This window comes from Carcharodon carcharias, chromosome 23 (assembly GCF_017639515.1).
Source record: "Carcharodon carcharias isolate sCarCar2 chromosome 23, sCarCar2.pri, whole genome shotgun sequence".
Lineage (NCBI taxonomy): Eukaryota > Metazoa > Chordata > Chondrichthyes > Lamniformes > Lamnidae > Carcharodon > Carcharodon carcharias.
This window is the reverse complement of record NC_054489.1, coordinates 47,759,608-47,778,377: the sequence shown is the minus strand read 5'-3', so window position 1 is coordinate 47,778,377 and position 18,770 is coordinate 47,759,608. Positions and strand designations below refer to the sequence as shown.

Sequence of the window (18,770 nt, the reverse complement as noted above, 5' to 3'; positions counted from 1 at the left end):
CCAAGGCTTCTTCAACATCATCTTCCAAATCCAAGACCTCTACCACCTAGAAGGACTAGGGCAGCAGATGCCCAGGAACACCACCACCTTCAAGCTCCCCTCCAAGTCACACGCCATCTGGTTTCAACTATTTGGTTTTCCTTCACTGTCGCTGGGTCAAAATCCTGGAACTCCCTCTCTAACAGCACCATGGACTGCAGTGGTTCAAGAACGCAGCTCACCACCACCTTCTCAAGGGCAATTAGGGATGGGCAATAAATTCTGGCCTAGCCAGCAAAGCTCACATCTGATGAAAGAATATTTTCAAAAGACCTTCCAGATTGTTTCAATAGACACCTGGAGATTAATGTTGATTCCAGTAGACTCCCAGCCACACCAGGAAGGTTGGCAGCCCTTGCTCCCAATCACTCACACTGGCACTGTGACTAACTAACAAAGGTTCAGGTGTAGCTTCAGTTGTCATAAGTATGATTAGTGTTCTTTCCATAATTCGCCTCTGTGCCTATCCATACGGTTTTCCTGCACCTCAACATCAGGGAAGCAACCTCCGCCTGTCTGGCAAACTCACATGTACAGCGCCCACCTTTATCCTGGTCTACCCAAGAGAGTAAAGGGGGCAGGTTGGGGCACCAGCAGAACAAACGCACTCCCGCAGCAGTGTAACACCTACTGCCTCAGAGGACGAGTGTTCAGAGGAGCTGCTGCACTAGCACGACAATCTGCAAATGTCAGCTGTTAGATGGAAAACTCGGATAAAAGGACTCAGTGCTGCAAGATGAATTATTCATTTCCTATCTAGTCATCTCCCATAAGTGCAACCCTCCAGGGTATGTCTTTCATTCTGCTACAGACCAACAGGGAGAGGGAGTTGGAACACCCACTGGCAAATTTCATAGCACACATCTAGTGAACAGCTGGTGGACCTCCCTCCATTGAGCACACCAGCTATTGTGCTGCTCGGCCTTAGGGTTTATCTGTCCCGAGAGATAAAAAGAGCATTTCCTCATTGAAGTTATTGAAGCTTTATTAACCGAGATGGATTATGTTGTTTACAAGATATGAGAGAGGGTCAGTGTGGATGGGTTATATTGTTTATAGGGTAGGGGGGGATTAATAGTTAATTACTATCTCCCAGGACCCCTTGTTGATTTCAAATTACCCAATCTAATAAACAACTCACCAAGCCCAGCATCCAACTCACCTGGTCAAATATCCAACTCACCCAGTCTAATATCACAGAATTGCAGGATCACAGAATTGTTACAGGACAGAATGAGGCCATTCAGCCCATCATGCCTGTACCAGCTCTCCGAATGAGCAGTTCACTTAGTGCCATGCTCCCACCTTTTCCCCGGAACTCTGCACATTTTTCCTCTTCAAATTACAGTCTCATTCCCTTATGAATGTCTCAATTGGCAATGACCCTGCCTCCACCACACTCACAGGCAGTGTATTCTAGACTGTAACCACTCACTGCGTGAAAAAGGTTTTCCTCATGTCACTTTTGCTTCTTTTGCAAATTACTTTAAATCTGTGCCCTCTCGTTCTTGATCCTTTCACAAGTGGGAACAGTTTCCCCCTATCTACTGTGTCCAGATCCCTCATGATTCTGAATACCTCTATTAAATCTCCTCTCAGCCTTCTCTAAGGAAAACAATCCCAGCTTCTCCAATCTATGTATATAACTGAAGTTCCTCATCCTTGGAACGATTCTTATGAATCTTCTCTGCACCCTCTCCGATGTCTTCACATCCTTCCTAAAGTGCGGTGCCCAGAGCTAGACACAATACTCCAGCTGAGATTGAACTAGTGTTTTATACAAGCTCAGCACAACCCCCTTGTTCTTGTACTCTATGGCGCTATTACTAAAACCCAGGATACTGTATGCTTTAAAACCACGTTCTAAACTTTCTTGTCACCTTTAATGATTTATGCACACATACACCCAGGCCCGTCTGCTCCTGCACCCCCATTAGAGTTGTGCCCTTTATATTGTTTCTCCGCATTCTTCATACCAAAATGAATCATTTCATATTTCTCCGCATTGAACTTCAGCTACCATCTGTCTGCCCATTCCTCCAATGTGTCTGTGTCCTTTTGAAGTCCTACACTATCCTCCTCACAGTTCATAATGCTTCCAAGTTTCATATCATCTGAAAATTTTGAAATTATGCCGCGTACACCAAGATCCAGGTCATTAATATATATCAGAAAAAGCAAGGATCCCAAGACTTCCTCCTGGGGAACTCCATTACAAACCTTCCTCCAACTCACCCAGTCTAATATCCCACTCACTTGAATGTCGAACTGAATCTTGGAAACTCACCCTTTAAATTTAATCAAACTGATTTTTACTTGAGTATATTTTTCCCCAGACCAGTTCAAACTTTGGTCTCTACATAAATGTAACCTAAAAACCCAGCATTTCACAAAAAGTGACAACTCGACATGTGAAAGCAAATAATGAGACAGATTTCCACTTGATGGAGACAGAGAACACGTCTTTCCCTCACTTGTACTTGAGGAAATAAAGAGACGGGTGTAAACAGCTGGAATGAAAAATGGACATCTTGAAAGGGCAAAATCAGTGGTCCATTCCTAGGGATGTCAGGCTTCAATTCCCTAGAAATGTTGCACATTAAGGGCAGGTTTTTGCCACCAGCCTTGGAACCCAGGCAGGGGGACCAAGCTTGCACTTGCTGGGAGAGACCAGGGAAGCTAATTTCTTGGAGGTGACTTCCTAATTAGCTGTCTCTGAGTTCCTCGAAGCAATGGATCTGACTGGATTGCTCCACGGAAAGTTGGTCTAGACTTGATGGGCCAAAGGCCTCCTTCTGTATCATAAATGACTCAATGAGAGACACTGCAGCCCCATCGAACACTCAAAGCTGGGACTCATCTTTCACTCTTAAGCTGCATTCCTTAATCCCCCACAGTTCAAGGTAAGATCCTTTGCCTCCAGATTTTGGTTAATTTATTCATTCATGGGATGTGGGCACCACTGGCTAGGCCAGCATTTATTCCCAATACCTAATTGCCCTTGAGAAAGAGGTGTTGAGCCGCTTCCATGAACCACTGTACCCACAGTGCTTTTAGGGAGAGAGCTCCAGGGTTTTGACCAAGCGACAGTGATAGAACAGCGATACATTTCCAAGCCAGGATGGGGAGTGGCTTGAAGGGGAACTTCGAGGTGATGGTGTTCCCATGTGTCTGCTGCCCTTGTCCTTCCAGGTGGTAGATGTCACACATTTGGAAGGTGCTGTCGAAGAAGCCTGGTGAGGTTCTGCAGTGCATCTTGTAGATGGTGCAAACTGTTGTCACTGTGTTTCAGTGGTGGAGGGAGTGAATGTTTGTGGATGGGGTGCCAATCAGTCGAGCTACTTTGTCCTGGAAGGTGTTGAGCTTCTTGAGTGTTGTTGGAGCTGTACTCAATCAAACAAGTAGAGAGTATTCATCACAATTCTGACTTGCGCCTTGTAGATGGTGGACAGGCTTTGGGGAGTCAGGAGATGAATTACTCACTGCAGAGTTCCCAGCATCTGACCTGTTCTTATAACCGCAGTATTTATATGTCTGTTCTAGTTCAGTTTCTGGTCAGTGGTACCCCCCAGGATGTTGTTAGTGGGGGATTCAGTGATGGTAATGCCATTGAATGTCATGGGGAAATGGTTAGATTCTCTTATTGGAAATGGTCATTGCCTGACACTTGTGTGGTGCGAATGTTACTTGCCACTTATCAGCCCAGGCCTGGATATTGTCCAGGTTTTGCTGCATTTGGACATGGACTGCTTCAGTATCTGAGGAGTCGCGAATGGTGCTGAATATTGTGCAATCGTCAGAGAACATCCCCTCTTCTGACCTTATGATGGAAGGAAGGTCATTGTTGAAGCTGCTGAAGATGATTGGGCCTAGGACACTACCCTGAGGAACTCCTGCAGTGGTGTCCTAGAACTGAAATGACTGACCTCCATCAACCACAACCATCTTCCTTTGTGCTAGGTATGACTCCAACCATTGGAGAGTTTTCCCCCTGATTGCCATTGACTCCAGTTTTGCCACGGTTACTTGATGCCACTCTCGGTCAAATGCGGCCTTGATGTCAAGGGCAGTCACTCTCACCTCTCCTTGGGAGTTCAGCTCTTTTGTCCATGTTTGAACCAAGGCTGTAATGAGGTCAGGAGTTGAATGGCCCTCGCAGAACCTGAACTGAACATCAGTGAGCAGGTTATTGCTAAGCAAGTGCTGCTTGATATGCCTGGTGCCGTTCCTGCACTCTTCATTGAACCAGGGTTGATCCCTGGCTTGATGGTAATGGTAGAGTAAGGGATATGCCAGGCCATGAGGTTACAGATTGTGGTTGAGTACAATTCTGCTACTGCTGATGGCCCACAGTGCCTCATGGATGCCCAGTTTTTTGAGTTGCTAGATCTGTTCATAATCTATCCCATTTAGCATGCGGTAGTACCACACAACACGATGAAGGGTATCCTCAACGTGAAGACAGGACTTTGTTTCCACAAGGACCGTGGGGTGGTCACTCCTACCGATACTGTCATGGACAGATGCATCTGCGATAGGTAGATTGGTAAGGACAAGGTCAAGTAGGTTTTTCCCTCATGTTGGTTCCCTCACCACCTGCCGCAGACCCAGTCTAGCAGCTATGTGTTGTAGGACTATGCCGGCTCAGTCAGTAGTGTGCTACCGAGCCACTCTTAGTGATGGATACTGAAATCTCTACCCAGAGTTCATTCTGCCACCCTCAGTGTTTCTTCCAGTTGGTGTTCAAGATGGAGGAGCACCGATTCATCGGCTGAGGAGGTCGGGGTGAGGGGCACTGGTGGTAATCAGCAGGAGGTTTCATTGCCCATATTTGACATGATGTCAAGAGACTACATGAGTTATAGAGTCAATGTTGAGGACTGTGAGGGTAACTCCCTCCTGACTGTATGCCACTGTGCCGCCACCTCTGCTGGGTCCATCCTGCCGGTGGGACAGGACATACCCGGGGATGGTGTCTGGGATATTATCTGTAAGGTATGATTCTGTGAGTATGATAATGTCAGGCTGCTGCTTGCCTAGCCTGTGAGACAGCTCTCCCAATTTTGGCATCAGCCTCCAGATGTAATTAAGGAGGGCTTTGCAGGGTCGACAGGTCTAAGTTTGCTGTTGTCGTTTCATCAGTCCTTATGGAGATGAAATCCCGTCTTCACATTGAGGATACCCTCCATCGTGTTGTGTGGCACCACCACCATGCTAAATGGGATAGATTTTGAACAGATCACTGAGCAACCATGAGGTGCTATGGGCCATCACCAGCAGCAGAAATGCATTCAACCACTATCTTTAACCTCATGGCCCGGCATGTTCCCCATTCTACCATTACCATCAAGCCAGGGAATTAACCTTGGTTCAATGAAGAGTGCAGGAGTGCATGCCAGGTGCAGCACCAGGCATACCTAAAAATGAGCTCTCAACCTGGTGAAGCTATAACACAGGAGTGCATAATTCAATCAGCATAAGCAGCAAGTGATAGACAGAACTAAGCGATTCCACAACCAACGGATCAGATCTAAGCTCTGCAGTCCTGCCACATCTAGTCATGAATGGTAATAGACAATTAAACATCTCACTGGAGGAGGAGGCTCCACAACTATCCCCATCCTCAATGATGGGGGAGCTCAGCACATCAGTGCAAAAGATAAGGTTGAAGCATTTGCAACAATCTTCAACCAAGAGTGCCGAATGGATGATCCATCTTCATCTCCTCCGGAGGTCCCCAGCATCACAGATGCCAGTCTTCAGCCAATTCGATTCACTCCACGATGATATCAATAAATGGCTGAAGGCACTGGATACTGCAAAGGCTATGGGCCCTGACAATATTCCGGCAGTAGTTCTGAATACTTATGCTTTAGAACTTGCTGTGCCCCTAGCCAAGCTGTTCCAGTACAGCTACAACACTGGAATCTACCCGGCTATGTGGAAAATTTCCCAGGTATGTCCTGTACACAAAATGCAGGACAAATCCAACCAGGCCAATTACCGTCCCATCAGTCTACTCCATCATCAGTAAAGTGATTGAAGGGGTCATCTTCCAAACCACAACCACTACCATCTAGAAGGACAAGAGCAGCAGATAGATGGGAACACCACCACCTGGAAATTCCCCTCCAAGTCACTCACCATCCTGACTTGGAAACATATCGCTGTTCCTTCACTGTCGCTGGGTCAAAATCCTGGAACTCCCTTCCTAACAGCACGGTGGGTGTACCTACACCAGACAGATTGCAGTGGGTCAAGAAGGCAGCTCACCACCACCCTCTCAAGGGCAACTAGTGATGGGCCATAAATGCTGGTCTAGCCAGTGATGCCCGCATCCCATCCATGAATAAAAACATTGCTGTGGGTCTGGGGTTGCATGTAGGCCAGATCTGCCAAGGATGGCATATTTCCTTCCCTAAAAGTGAACCAGATGTGTTTTTACAATAATCAACAATGATTTCATGGTCACTGAGACTTGCTTTATAATTCCAGATTTATTAATAGAGTTTAAATTCCAGCTGCCACAGTGGAATGTGAACCCATGTCACCAGAGCATTAGTCTAGGCCTCTGAATTCGTAACCCAGTGACATTACCACTACGCCACCATCTCCCCAAGTGTAAGGCTAAAGGACTGCTTCCCCAGCTCGAGAACTACGCATAGCTTTGGTCTATTCCTCTTCCAGTCAATGCCATCCCTCTATCTCACCACCCCCCCCGCCCCCCAATTGCTATTGCCCCCTCATTGCTGTTCTCCCAGCACTATTACTTACCATAATATAAAAGCAAAATACTGCAGATGCAGGAAATCTGAAACAAAAACAGAAAATGCTGTTACCCCCCCCCCCAGCAATCCCCAATGTTATTCCTGTAAAGGAAATATCAACATTTTTGTAATATTACTGTGGGATACTAAAGCTAGCTTGTGGGGGCTGTGTGTGTGTGTGTGCTGTGAGTGTAACTAATTTAGTTAAACTGAAGAGAGTCAGACTGCAAGGTTTAAATCATGAAAGGGCTAAGGGGTAAAAGCAGGTATTTTGAAATGGAAATGGACGAGCTAACATTTGCACTTGTAGATAAGTTGAGAGATTGTTTGAATTTCAGAGGGAAATCAGAAGGTGACAAGGAAAATGTTTGCATCTTGCAGGTGTTCATAGGTAAACAAACAGTGGGGACATCATGTTTTATTGACCCAAAAGCAAAGACAAGATGGAAACATGAAAGATCTTATATTTGGAGGAGTTTGAGTTTCAAAGAAAGTTTAAAACAATGGATTTAAAGGTAAAAGAGGAAAAATATATTTAAGGAAAGATTGAAAGCTGCAAGGCGAGTGGCCATGTGAGATCTTGAAAGATGGGCTGTGCAAAGACAGACTTGTGAAAAAATAACCTCTAGCCACTCCAGAGAAGTGTTTGCTTATTACAGAAAGCAAGGTTTTGTTAAAAGCCTTAGGGTTGCATTGTCAAGTGAGAGGGAGAGAGAAGCTGTGAAATAGCTCTCTTATAGCAATAGTGGATGCCTTGTGGTAATATTGTGGATGTTTTATAGTTTAAGAATCTATTTGGACTGCTGCCTGGGAAAGGGTGTTTATTTGGGAGACTAGTTAAGTAGAAATTTTTTTGGGAATGTTATAATATTAAATTTAACAGCGTAACTGTAATCTTGTGTGTTTAAGTTTTCTTTTGTTTTGTTAATAAGTGTTTTAATTTAATCTTTAAAATCTTCAAAGGTAGTAGTGGAATCTTTACTTCTGACTTCAGTGTACACACCTTCTCGTAATGAGAATAAAAATTGCAAATCGCTGTCATAGCTTGGCCAAGTTTCCTTTGGGATTTGGTCAGCCTGGCAATTGCTACCTGCCATACATCATAACATTCCCCACTTTATGAGCTTTCCTCCCCCCTCACTGCTATTCGGCCAACACTTTTACTTACCCACCCACCCACCCCCCCCTCACTGCTATTCCACCCTCACTGAGATTTCCATTTCTCACTGCTATTCTCTCATCACTACTATTTGCCACTCACTACCATTCCCCCCTCATTGCTATACCCCTCATTGCTATTTACCCCCTCACTGCTCTTCCCCCAACTGTTATTTCTCCCCATTCACTGCTACTCCTCCCTCACTGCTATTCTCCACTCACTTCTATTGACCCCTCACTACTATTTACCCCTTACTGCTATTCCCCCTTCATTGCTATTCCACTACTATTTCTCCTCACTTCTATTTACACCCTCAGTGCTGTTGCCACCCCCCACCCATTGACTGCTATTCCCCTACTGCTATTCCCTGCTCACTTCTATTGCCCCCTCACTGCTATTTGTCCCTTCACTGCTGTTCCTCCCTCACTTCTATTCCCCCTCACTGCTATTTCCATCCGCCGCCCCCCCCCCCACCCCATCAGCCCCCCCACACTGCTGTATGCCTGATCGATAGGCCCAGCATCAGGAAGCGGTAAAGCCCTTGCCTCTGATGCCCCTGTCCCCCCCTCCCCCGTCCACAACAATCCCTATAGTACAAAGGGTTCATAGCTATTATGTTAATAGCTAGAGTGCATTATCAATGTTATCAGGTCACATGTGACCGGAACCAGAGCGAAGAAGGTTCTAACTAAGTCTTGCTAAAGTTCGTATCTGTAAATAGTTTAAATAATCAATAAATGTTCACAAGTATGCAGCAGCGTTATTCCAGCTCTCTTTCAGCCAAGGCACCTTGAGTCTGGTCATGATTACCCCATCCCATCTTCACTCACCTTTGGTCTGGGGTCCCATGATCATCATGGGCTACCTGTGGGTGCATTGCTGTCAGTTGCCACTGCTCCCACTTGTGCTGGCAGCATGTGGATCTACTGACCTCTCTTTGGCCAACACATCTTGATGGGCAGGGACCTCAATTGTGGGAAGACCCGACAGTGATTACTTCAGTGCTCAAAGGCCACTTGATTACCTCAGGCCTTCTCCACAGCACTAACAGGGGTTCCCTGTTTGTTCAGCCCCTGTGGGAGAGACCCTGTCGGCCCAACAAAATCCCAGCCAGTATAACTCAAGAGCTAATAAATGGATTTCAACGAAACTTTGTACACAGATAGGGAATCATCCAAGGAGGAACTAATTAGTTTTTGACAAAGATGCAGATCTGAGTCCAGACTGTGGGATTTTTTTAAAGGATTGAGTTTTTCAGTTAATAGGACGGTCTGACATTTTCAGAATGTTGTGGATTGTCTCAGCTGCTGTGGTGCAAATTTGTCAGAGCTGAGAAAATTTGGGCAGAGTTTTCAGAGCAGGTTGTTGGATATGGATTGGCTTGAAGCCTCCTCAGTGAGATGGGATCTCTTAATAAAGAGATTTCTTTTTTCAGCTTTGTATTTACAGCGCATTAGCCAGGCAGGGAAAAGACTAAAGGAAGAGTTGTGTAATTGTGATAACGTTGAGTTAACACAGCATGGCAGAGGTATGCACTCTACTGACTGCCGTCATCACTTGTTATTGTCTGTGTAACTAGTACATACTATTTCCGTTGTCACTCTGTGTCTCACTCTCTCTTCCTGTCTTTCCATTATTCTGTGTGTAACTGACATGTATTTATCAGCTGTGACACTGATGTAATGTGACACTTGTATTCCAGACGACGACTCTAATCGGGCTCCTGAAGACAGCTCGTCTCCTACGGCTGGTCCGAGTTGCCCGTAAACTGGACCGCTATTCGGAGTATGGGGCTGCAGTGCTGTTCCTGCTCATGTGCACCTTTGCCCTGATTGCCCACTGGCTGGCATGTATCTGGTATGCCATTGGCAATGTGGAGAGACTCTACATGGTTCACAAGATAGGCTGGCTGGACAATCTGGGAGACCAAATCGGGAAGCGATACAATGACAGTGATGCCTTATCTGGGCCCTCCATTAAGGACAAGTATGTGACCGCTCTCTACTTCACCTTCAGCAGCCTGACCAGTGTTGGATTTGGGAATGTTTCTCCCAACACCAATTCCGAGAAGATCTTCTCCATCTGTGTCATGTTGATTGGCTGTAAGTGTTTGCTTTTCCTTTGGTGCATGAAGTGGAGGTTATCATTTTCTACACTGTCCCCCTCAAACACTCCCAGGGCAGGTACAGCACAGGGTTAGATACAGAATAAATCTCCCTCTACACTGTCCCCATCAAACACTCCCAGGACAGGTACAGCACGGGGTTAGATACAGAATAAATCTCCCTCTACACTGTCCCCATCAAACACTCCCAGGACAGGTACAGCACAGGGTTAGATACAGAATAAATCTCCCTCTACACTGTCCCCATCAAACACTCCCAGGACAGGTACAGCACGGGGTTAGATACAGAATAAATCTCCCTCTACACTGTCCCCATCAAACACTCCCAGGACAGGTACAGCACAGGGTTAGATACAGAATAAATCTCCCTCTACACTGTCCCCATCAAACACTCCCAGGACAGGTACAGCACAGGGTTAGATACAGAATAAATCTCCCTCTACACTGTCCCCATCAAACACTCCCAGGACAGGTACAGCACAGGGTTAGATACAGAATAAATCTCCCTCTACACTGTCCCCATCAAACACTCCCAGGACAGGTACAGCACAGGGTTAGGTACAGAATAAATCTCCCTCTACACTGTCCCCATCAAACACTCCCAGGACAGGTACAGCACGGGGTTAGATACAGAGTAAAGGTCCCTCTACACTGTCCCCATCAAACACTCCCAGGACAGGTACCACACAGGGTTAGATACAGAGTAAAGCTCCCTCTACACTGTCCCCATCAAACACTCCCAGGACAGGTACAGCACGGGGTTAGATACAGAGTAAAGCTCCTTCTACACTGTCCCCCTCAAACACTCCCAGCACGAGAAGTGAAAGATTCTAAACATATACCTCCTACCTCAACCACATTCATGGGTAGATTTTATGTTCTCCCACTGACTGGTTTGAAGGTGAGGAGCTCATAAAATCTAACAGATAGCTTGCCCACCTCCTACCTGCCACAATTATACCAGCGGCTGAGTTTGTGTCAGGCAGCCCACTTGCCAGTGTGCCAATTGAGACCCTTAAGTAGGCAACTAATGCCCCTTAAGGGCCTCATGCCACCAGCACCAGGATTTAATGGGCAGCAGGAACAGCCCTTGCCAAGCAGCCATCCAGCTGCTTTCCCTGTGGGCTGGTGGCAGATGGGGAGCCCATTCCCTCCTAAACCTCTCCCCGGGCCCATTCTGAGTGCCCGCACCCTAGGTTGTACCCTCTGCCAGATTGCCCTCCCCCATGACCTCTCAAATCTCAGCCCCTCCAACCTGCTCGCCACCCTCTCCACCCCTCTCCCCTCACCTTGGTGGGACCTGCCAACTTGGCATCCCGTGAGAATACCTAAATAATGCAGCACCACAACCCCAAAGTGCTGGAGGGCTGCTGACCTCTGATTGGTCAATAGCTCTCTGAGACTGGACTTCCAGTCCCTGAGGGGTGGAAATCCCGCCAATGGCTGTGCGGCAGATCATGTTCCCTTTGACATGCTTCCTCCACACCAACGTTTTAGCCGGGCTAGGGGGAGTGGCGGGGAATCTGGCGCCTGGTATAATTCAGCCCCCAGTTTCAGTGTCTCAAGTGAACCCCCAATTAATGCCCCCCACTTGCATATTATTAAACAAAATTGATGTACAAATAATACGTCATCTATAATGGATAGTGTTTACAATGCCTGTCCTCCTGGGGACATTGGATAAGTCTTCTTCATGGACATCACCACATCAATTGCTGAATAGTAATAAGATCTGTTACTGATTTAGCTTTTATTTAGGGCAAAGATTCCGTTGATCGTATCACAGTCTTTAACACTGTCATAGCCACCAGCACTAAAATAATATATTTCATTGAAGGCCGTACAACCTGGCAGGATAATGGCGCTGCTGTGAGCCTCGTGTTTCACTTGGAATGAACCAGTTTTCAGTAAAACGGATGCACGTGTTTAAGCTGCTTCAAAAGGACTGAATTCTGCTCAATGACCCTGCCCGAGATCTGAAGAAACAGCGGTGGATAATAATGAGAAACGTGGGAGCACCCGTACCCCACACCCATACCCCACCCCCACCCTACCCACCCGTACCCCACCCCCACCCTACCCACCCATACCCCACCCCCATCCTACCCCCCCTACCCCACCCCATCCTACTTGCCCATACCCCACCCCCATCTTACCCGCCTGCACACCACCCCATCCTACCCGCCCGAAACCCACACCCATCCTACCTGCCGGTACCCCACCGCCACCCAACCCACCCGTACCACACCCCCACCCTACCCACCCATACCCCACCCCCATCTTACCCGCCCGTATCCCACCGCCACCCTACCCACCTGTACCCCACCCCCACCCTACCCACCCTTACCCCATCACCATCCTACCCACCCTTACACCACCGCCATCCTACCTGCCCGTACCCCACCACCATCCTACCCATCCTTTGTCCCTGCTATCTTGCTGTACCTCTATTGTACTCCCACTGTTTCCTACATCTATCCCACCCTTTGTCCTGTCCCATGATTCTCTATCCTTACCCAACCATTAACCACCGACCTCACTCTGTCCTGTCCCACCTTTAATGCAACGCCTACACCATCCCTACCCCACCTCATTCTACTGTCTCCCTCTATCCTGTCCCTATCTTGTCCATCCCCTGTCCAAGACCAGGGTTTCTAGCCAATCAGTGATGATGTCCTCACCATGTTGGATAATGGTCAGTCACAGAGCAGATTCAGTGAGATGCTTGCTTATATTTGGATTGACCTTTGCCCTATCCCCTCAGCTCTGATGTATGCCAGTATTTTTGGAAATGTCTCCGCGATCATTCAGCGACTATACTCCGGCACTGCCCGCTACCACACACAGATGCTCCGAGTGAAAGAATTCATCCGCTTCCATCAGATTCCCAATCCCCTGCGACAGAGGCTGGAGGAATATTTCCAGCATGCCTGGTCATACACCAATGGGATTGACATGAATGCTGTGAGTACTGAACTGCCTGTGGAGCAGAGGCTCAGGACACAGGGCACAGGGTATGGGTGGACGACCAGCAAAAAGTTAACAGGAGATTTTGTCTTCAACAGATATCACTTGCTCATGAAACAGAAAGTCATTGCACTCCTCAAGCTTCTCCAAATGTAGCAATTATTCCACACCCACTTCATGACCCCAGACAGACCCCTGGGCGGCCTTCCACTTTCTACCCTCCAGAAGCTTAAAGTCATCCAAAACTCTGCTGTTTTTGTTCTCACTTGCACTAAGTCCCATTCACCCATTGCCTCCAAGAGTTCCACCCCACCACCGCCCCCCCCCCCCAGCTCAAGCCCTGAACTCACATATTTTTCTAGTTTCTCTCCTATCTCCTCTCATAGCCTCTTCAAGCTCATACTGTCCATGACACACGTCTCCTACTCCCCCGACCCATTCCCGTCAATGACTACTGTGACCACCCTACATCTCCTCCTGGCCCCCATGCTGCTGATCTTGGCAACAGTTCTCTCTCCACAGGTGCTGTCCACGTCCACTTCAAATTTACCATTATCACCTTCTTGACCACTTCATCCTTCCAAACCACCATCCTACCTTCAATCTCCTTTTCCTCTCCAAGGTCCTTGAATGAGTTGTCACTTTCCCACCTTTCCCAGAATATGCATTTGAATCCTTCCAATCAGGTTTCAGGCCTGCCACAGTACCAAAATGGCTTTTATTAGTCACAAATGACATTCTATGTAACTGTGACAAAGATAAACTTTCCCTCCTGATCCTTCTCAACCTGTCTGCAGCCTTTGACACGGTTGACCACACCATCCTCTTCCAACACCACTCCACTGTTGTCCAATTGGGTTGGATTGTACTTCACTCCTCAGCTATCCATTCTGTTCCATTCTTATCCATCTAAAAGTAGCCAGAGTAACACTTGGAATGGCTTCTCTTCCTGCTCCTCCATCATTACCTCTGGTATCCCCCAAGGATCTATCCTTGCGCCCCACCCCCATCCTCTTTCTCATCTACACGCTGCCCCTCATCAACATCATCCAGAAGCCCAGTATTAGTTTTCACATGTACGCAGGTGACACTCAGCTCCACTTCACCATCACTATCAACTCCTCCACTGTTGCTGAATTATCAGACTGCTTATCTGACATCCAGTGCAGGATGAGCAGAAATTTCCTCCAATTAAAAATGGGAAAGACTGATGCCATTGTTTTTGGTCCCCACTCCGCACTCTGTTCCCCAATTACCAACACCCTCCCTGGCAATAATCTTAGACTAAATTAGATGGTTCACAATCTTAGCATCATATTTGAACCCAAGGTGAGCTTCTAACTAGGTATGCATGCCATCACTGCAATTTCAAAATCTCATCCTTGTTTTCAAATCCCTCCATGGCCTCACCCCTCTCTAGCTCTGTAATCTCCTCCAGCCCCACAATCCTCTGAGATATCTCCACTGCTCTAATCCTGGCCTCTTGTGCATTCCCAATTTTGATTGCTGCACCATTGACAATTGTCATTTCAGTTGCCTAGGACCCAGGCTCTGGAATTCCCTCTAATTCCCTGTTCCCCTTTAAGATGCTCCTAAGGACTTACTTCTTTGACTAAGCTTTTGGTCATCTGCCCAAATACCATGTGATTTGGTGTCAAGTTTCACACGTACATATGAGCGTACAAAATAGGAGCAGAAGAAGGCCATTCTGCCCCTTGAGCCTGCTCCACCATTCATTAAGATCATGGCTGATCTGTTTATGTTTCGAATTCCACATTCCCATCTACCCCTGATAACCTTCAACTCCCTTGCCTAACAAGAATCTATCTATGATGAATGCAAAATACTGTTGATGCTGGAAATCTGAAATAAAAACAAAAAATGCTGGAAAAACTCAGCAGCTCTAGCAGCATCTGCGGAGAGAGAAACAGAGTTAACGTTTCAAGCCCGTATGACGCTCCTTCAGAGCTAAAGCGAAGTAGAAATGTGATGGATTTTATACTGTTTAAGAGGTGGTGGAGCAGGTGGAACAAGATAGAAGGTGAGGGATAGGTGGGAGCTCAGGAGAGATTGACAATGATGTCATGGACACAAGACAAAGGGAATGTTAGCAGTAGTGTTAAAGACTAAAGATAGTGGCATAAAGGTAAGAGAAGAATGTGTTAAAAGCAGAACAAGGGTCAGCGCTCTGTCAAAGTACTTCATAGAAACATAAAAACATATGAATTAGGGGCAGGACTAGGCCACTCAGCCCCTCAAGCCTGCTCCGCCATTCAATAAGATCATGGCTGATCTGAATATAACCTCAACCCCACATTCCTGCCTACCCCCGATAACCTTTCACCCCCTTGTTAATCAAGAATCTATCTACCTCTGTTATAAAAATATTCAAAGACTCTGCTTCCACCACCTTTTGAGGAAGAGAGTGCCAAAGACTCACAACCCTCTGAATACAGCAGACCAGTGACATATGGCCCTGTGGGGATGTCGTTTGGGGAAAAAGGATAAAAAAATGAATAAATAAATAAAAATAAATAAATAAATAAAATTAACGAAAAAAAACAAAGAAAACAATTGCATTAAAAAAGGGGTGGGGATGGAGGAGAGAGTTCATGATCTGAAGTGAACTCAAGTCCAGAAGGCTGTAAAGTGCCTAATGGGAAGATGAGGTGCTGTTCCTCCAGTTTGCGTTGGGCTTCACTGGAACGTTGCAGCAGGCTAGGGATGGACATGTGGGCATGAGAACAGGGTGGAGTGTTGAAATGCAAAAGACAGGGCGGTCTGGGACATGGTTGCGGACTGAGCAAAGGTGTTTCACAAAGTGGTCACCCAGTCGGTGTTTAGTCTCCCCAATGTAGAGGAGACCACATTGTGAGCAGTGAATACAGTAGACCAAATTGAAGGAGGTGCAAGTGAAGCGTTGCTTCACCTGAAGGGAGTGTTTGGAGCCTTGGATGGTGAGGAGGGAGGGGGTAAAGGGGCTGGTGTTGCACTTTCTGCAATTGTATGGGAAGGTGCTGTGGGAAGGGGATGAGGTGTTAGGGTGATGGAGGAGTGGACCAGATTGTCACAGAGGGAATGGTTCCTACGGAATGCTGACAGGGAGTTGAGGGGAAGATGTGTTTGCTGGTGGTACTATGCTGGGGTTGGCGGAAATGATGGAGGATCTATCTACCTCTGCCTCAAAAATATTCAATGACTCCTGTTCCACCGCCTTCTGAGGCAGAGAGTTCCAAAGTCACACAACCCCCTGAGAGAAAAAAATTCTCTTCACCTCTGCCCTAAAATGGCGACCCCTAATTTTAAAACAGTGTCCCCTAGTTCTGCACTCACCCACAAGAGGAAACGTTCTTTCCATGTCCACCTTGTCAATACTGTTCAGGATCTTATATGCTTCAGTCAAATCACCCTCACTCTTCTAAACTCCAGTGGAAACAAGCCCAGTCTGTCCAACCTTTCCTCATAAGACAACCCACTCATTCCAGGTATCAATCTAGTAAACCTCCTTTGAACCGTCTCCAATGCATTTACACCTTCCTTAAATAAGGAGACCAAAACTGCACACAGTATTCGAGGTGTGGTCTCACCAATGCCCTGTATAACTGAAGCATAACATCCTTACTTTTATGTTCAATTTCTCTTGTAATAAAGGTTAGCATCCATTAGCCTTCTTAATTACTTGCTATACCTGCATACTAACTTCTTGTGACTCATGCAATAGATCCCTCTGCACCTCGGAATTCTGCAGCCATTCTCCGTTTAAGTAATACTCTGCTTTTTTGTTCTTCCTGCCAAAGTGAACAACTTCACATTTTCCTACAGTATACCCCATCTGCCAGGTTTCTGCCCACTCACTCAACCTATCCATCTGCAACCTCCTGATGTCCTCTTCACAACATACTTTCCTACCTACCTTTGTGTCATCTGCAAATTTAGCTACCATGCCTTCCCTCTCGTCACCTAAGTCATTGATATAAATTGTAAAAAGTTGAGACCCCGGCACAGGTCCCTGTGGGTCCATCATATCCTGCTAATCAGAAAAAGACCCATTTATGCACAGTCAGTCTCTTTAGCCACCCTTTTTAAGACCCCAGGATGAAGTCCATCAGGACCCAGAGATTTGTCAGTCCACAGCTCCATCAGTTTGCTCAGTGCCACCTCCCTAGTGATTGTAATTTCACCAAATTCCGCTTTCCCTTCCACCTCCTGATGTACAGCTAGTACTAGAATGTTTTTTGTTTCCTGAATAGTGAAGAAAGGAGCAAAATATTTGTTTACTTCATCTGCCATTTCCTTATTATCTATTACTAACTCCCCACTGTCATTCTCTAGAGGACCAACACTCATTTTACTTTATCTTTTCCTTTTTAAATACCTGTAGAGACTCTAGCCATCCATTTTCACATTTCTAGCTATCTTCTTCTCACACTCTAATTTCTTTCTCCTGATTAATCTTTTAGACATTCTCTGTTGTTCTTTATATTCTGATCAATCATCTGACCTGCCACTCATCTTTGCACAGTTATATGCTATTTCCTTAAGTTTGATGCTTTCCTTAACTTCTTTAGTTAACCATGGATGGTAGGTCCTCCCTTTAGAATTTTACTTTATAGTATAGTAAGAATATACTTATTCTGAGTATTCTGAAATATCCCCTTAAATGTCTGCCACTGCTTCTCTACTGATTTATCCTTTAGCCTAGTATTCCAGTTCACTCCAGCTAGCTCAACTTTCATGCCCACATAGTTACCCTTATTTAAGTTTAAAATACTAGTCTTAGACCCACTCTTCTCTCTTTCAAACTGGATGTAAAATTCAATCATATTGTGGTCTCTGCTACCTAGGGTGCCTTCACTCTGAGATCATTAATTAATCCTGTCACATTACACAATACCAAGCCTAATATAAGCTGCTCTCTGGTTGGTTCCAGAACATGCTGCTTTTAAAAACTATCTCAAAAGCATTCTATGAACTCCTCATCTAGATTACTACTGCCAGCCTGATATTTCCTGTTGAAGTGTGGGTTAAAATCACCCATGATTAATGCTGTCCCTTTATCACAAGTATCCAATTTTTCTTCTTGTATACTTTGTCCTACGTTATGGTTACTGTTAAGGGGCCTGTGGACCACTCCCACTAATGACTTCTTTCCCCTACTATTCCTCATCTCCACCCAAACCGATTGTACATCCTGATCTCCTGAACCAAGGTCATCTCTAACTATTGCACAAATGCCATTCTTGATTAACAGTGCTACCCCTCCACATTTACCGAGCTTTCTATTCTCCTTGAATATCATATACCCCTCAATATACAGGACCCAATCCTTGTCATCCTTCAGCCATGTGTCCGTAATGGTCATAGATCATATTTATTTAATTCAATGTCCGTTATCAATTTATTTACTTTGTTGAGTGCGATGCACATTCAGATACAGAGCCTTTAGTTTTGTCTTTTTGTTGTCTTTGTAACATCTAGTCTTGATTACTGATGTTTTCTTAGGTTTCATCTCTCTGTCCCTTCCTGCTATGCTATGACTCTCATTTCTCGTATTACTATTATGGTGTCCTGCCTTGAATCTACCCCTTGATTTGCCACATCCCTCAACCCCCTTATTTAGTTTAAAGCCCTCTCTACTTCCCTATTTATGCAATTCGCAAGAACACACATCCCAGCATGGTTCAGGTATAGACCGTCTCAAAAGTACGCCCCC

The 18,770-nt window shown here is 46.0% G+C and overlaps 1 protein-coding gene across 1 annotated transcript in view; it reads left to right on the top strand.

Annotated features, from left to right (window-relative positions):
* Positions 1–18,770, top strand: part of kcnh6a (potassium voltage-gated channel, subfamily H (eag-related), member 6a) — a 229,084-nt gene that overhangs the window by 172,221 nt on the left and 38,093 nt on the right. The window contains exons 7-8 of the mRNA XM_041173545.1: positions 9,668–10,067; positions 12,855–13,054. Of these exons, the coding sequence (XP_041029479.1) occupies positions 9,668–10,067; positions 12,855–13,054 (600 nt within the window). The remainder of the gene's footprint in view (positions 1–9,667; positions 10,068–12,854; positions 13,055–18,770) is intronic.